This window comes from Chrysochloris asiatica, unplaced genomic scaffold (assembly GCF_000296735.1).
Source record: "Chrysochloris asiatica unplaced genomic scaffold, ChrAsi1.0 scaffold00040, whole genome shotgun sequence".
Taxonomy (NCBI): domain Eukaryota; kingdom Metazoa; phylum Chordata; class Mammalia; order Afrosoricida; family Chrysochloridae; genus Chrysochloris; species Chrysochloris asiatica.
In genome coordinates, this window is record NW_006408558.1 from 15,059,528 (window position 1) to 15,062,486 (window position 2,959).

Genomic DNA, 2,959 nt, shown 5'->3' on the forward strand with positions numbered 1-2,959 from the left:
CAGACAGAGACAGGCAGACAGGCAGATGTGGAGACAGACGCACCTACAAAGGCTACTACCAGCAGCTGGAAGAGACAGACAGAGACAGGCAGACAGGCAGATGTGGAGACAGACGCACCTACAAAGGCTGCCGGCATCTGGAAGAGGTGGACAGACAGACAGATGCTGGAGGCAGACACACCTACAAGGACTGCCAGCAGCTAGAAGAAACAGGAAGGACAGCCCCCCTAGAGCCAAGCCCTGACCTGGGTCTTCCAGTGTCTTGAACTGTGAGAAAGTGCATTTCTGTTCTTGAAAGTCCCCCACTTTGATGTCTCTGTTATAGCAGCTCTAGGTGCATTGTCAGGCTACCCAATAAGCAGAGTAAGCAGGGGCTGCCTTGTGCTGACTTACTACCCTGGAGTTAACAGTTTCACAAGTCTGCATCACCTCACAGATTCTCCTTCTAGGGCTGGCTGGCACCTGTCTCCCTCCCACCACCACACATCTTTCTCACAGAATCAGTCTCTTTTCAAAGTTACAATCCTGACAGGAAAGGAGGACCCAGTAAGCAAGGTTGGCATGGGCTTACATGTGCTTACTTACTAGTTTATAGTGAAGTTTCACAAGAGATTATATATGAAATTGTTCACAGTTGTTGTTGCAAAGTGTTGTCGAGTAGGTTCTGACTCATATTGACTCTGTATAGGGTTTCTAAGGAGCGGCTGGAGAACTTGAACCGCTGACCTTTCCGTTCAAACTGACCTTGCAGTCCAGCGCATTAACCCGCAGCGCCACACCAGGGCTCCAGATTAGTATATGTTGTTGTTGTTAAATGCCATCGAGTCGATTCCGACCCACAGCGACCCTGTATAGGGTTTCCAAGGAGCAGCTGGTGAGCTTGAACCACCGACCTTGAAGTTCAAATGGCTTTGCAGTCTGACGCATTAGCCCACAGTGCCACATCAGGACTCCAGATGCATATATAAGCACAGGTAAACTCGTGCTTACCTTGGGTAGTGAGTACTGAATAACAGGTGCAGCTGTTCGCTACAGATTAGTAAGTACAAGTTTGCCCGGGCTGACATTGCTCATGGGGAAATCCGTCTCTGATGAGGTGACTAAACATACCATTACTTCATTAGCTCTCACCAATGACTGCTGGGTTACATGTTGGGCTGCTAACTGCAAAGTCAGCGGTTGAAACCCACCAGCCACTCTGAGGGAGACAGAGGAACCATAAGATGTCTGGGCTGCAGAAACCTAGGGGCAGTTCTCCTCACCCTATAGAGTTGCTGTCAGCCAGAAGCGGCGGGGTGGTGGTGGAGTCATGACTTTAGGGAGGCATTCTTGTGCCTCTCAATTTAGAGATAGGGAAACTGAGGCTCGTATTGGATTGGCCCCGGCGTGTGGACACTCACCAATTTTTGTGAGCCACCGGGCTATACAGCCATACACCTCGTCCAGAAGGATGATGACCACCAGGTTGATGATGACTGCAGTAGCCGTGACGGTGACACGGATGTTGGACCGGACAGAGGGAGAGGAGTTCATGGCCAAGGCGGCGGCCATGGAGATGCGGTAGATGATGACCCCAAGGACAATGGCGAAGGTCACTGCAATCTGTGGGGAGAAAGCGATGCACGCTCTTGGCTGGGAGCCGGATGCAGCAGGCCCAGAGCCAGACTGGGGTGAGAGGAAGAGCACGGGATCACCAGGGTCTTATCTGGATCGTCCCCCTCAAGCCCCTCCTTCCAGCTCTACCTGCGTCCCACTTGACAGCCCTCATAAGAGTAGGTGTCCACAAAGCCAGGGTGACCTCTTGTAGGGACAGAACATTTCTTGGAGTCACGGGGCCCCATATGGATCAGAGTAGAACTGTGCTCCACTGAGTTTTCTTGTCTTTTTAAAATTAATTTATGACTTTTAATTGTTGTTGAGAATGTTATTGTAGTTGGGGCAGCTGCTCAGTCCAGTGGTCATCTAGCTGGTCCTGGTGCAGCCTGACCACCTGGAACTCAGAGGTGCTCTCTATATAGCCTTGCTTCCATGGTGCCACTGGGTGCGTATGAATCTCCAACCTTTCAGTAGGCAGTTCAGTGGCACTGTGTGTGTCACCCAGGGGGTTAAACAGGAGGCGTCAGAGGTGTTACTGAGAATGTCGCGTGCACTCCGGCTGTGTGGAGGTATCTGGCTGTCTAGTGGCTGTCCCTGTCCCTGCTAGGAGTGGCCCCAGGACCCACCCCTGAGGGAGACCACAGGGGTCTCAGAGAGCCCCCAGGAAACTCTGTTCCATTAACTCTGGCTTCTCAGACGTCTGCAGTGACTAACCCATGGCCACACCTTCACAGGCCCACACCACATCCCTACAAAGGCAGCCTGAGGGAAGACTGGGAAATCCTCGGAAAATCCCTGGTCCTCCTTTTCTGGGCCAGTCCTGCCAGGCCTGGAGACAGCCCTAGGTCTGCGTGGGAGAAGCAGACTGAGGCCAAACCTCAGAACATTCCACCCAGTCAGAGCCCAAAGCGCAGCCCGTCCCTGGGATGGAGGACTGGTCACCTCACCCCAATGTCTTCAGCATGGAGGTACACAGTAGGTGCTCACTAAGTGCTCACCGAGTCTCCTGAGTGAGCAAGAGAGAGTGTCTGTGTGTTGTCAGCCCCACGGCGTTGATAGTTTTTGTCTAAACTAACCAGGGCACGAAGATCAGATGGCTGTATCTCTACTCAATGTAAGGGACCCCGAGGAGTGCACTGGTTAAGTACACACCCACTAACAGAAAGGCTGGCGGTTCAAACTCATCCAGCATCTCCGGGGGAGAAAGATCTGGTGATCGGCTCCTATAAAGACTATGGTTATTAGGTGCTGTCTGGTCGGTTCTGACTCAGAGCCCAGTTCTGTGCCATCCTCGCAAATGTTGTTTGAGCCCATCGCTGCTGCCACTGAGCCAACTCATCTCATGGGACATGTCCCTCTTTTT

General features: G+C 52.3%; 1 protein-coding gene across 2 annotated transcripts in view; it reads right to left on the reverse strand.

The window, feature by feature from the left end:
* Nucleotides 1-2,959, reverse strand: part of ANO1 (anoctamin 1, calcium activated chloride channel) — a 109,656-nt gene that overhangs the window by 27,044 nt on the left and 79,653 nt on the right. For both annotated transcript variants that reach the window (XM_006860820.1, XM_006860821.1), the window contains one exon: nt 1,401-1,602. In XM_006860820.1, coding sequence (XP_006860882.1) covers nt 1,401-1,602 — 202 coding nt within the window. The remainder of the gene's footprint in view (nt 1-1,400; nt 1,603-2,959) is intronic.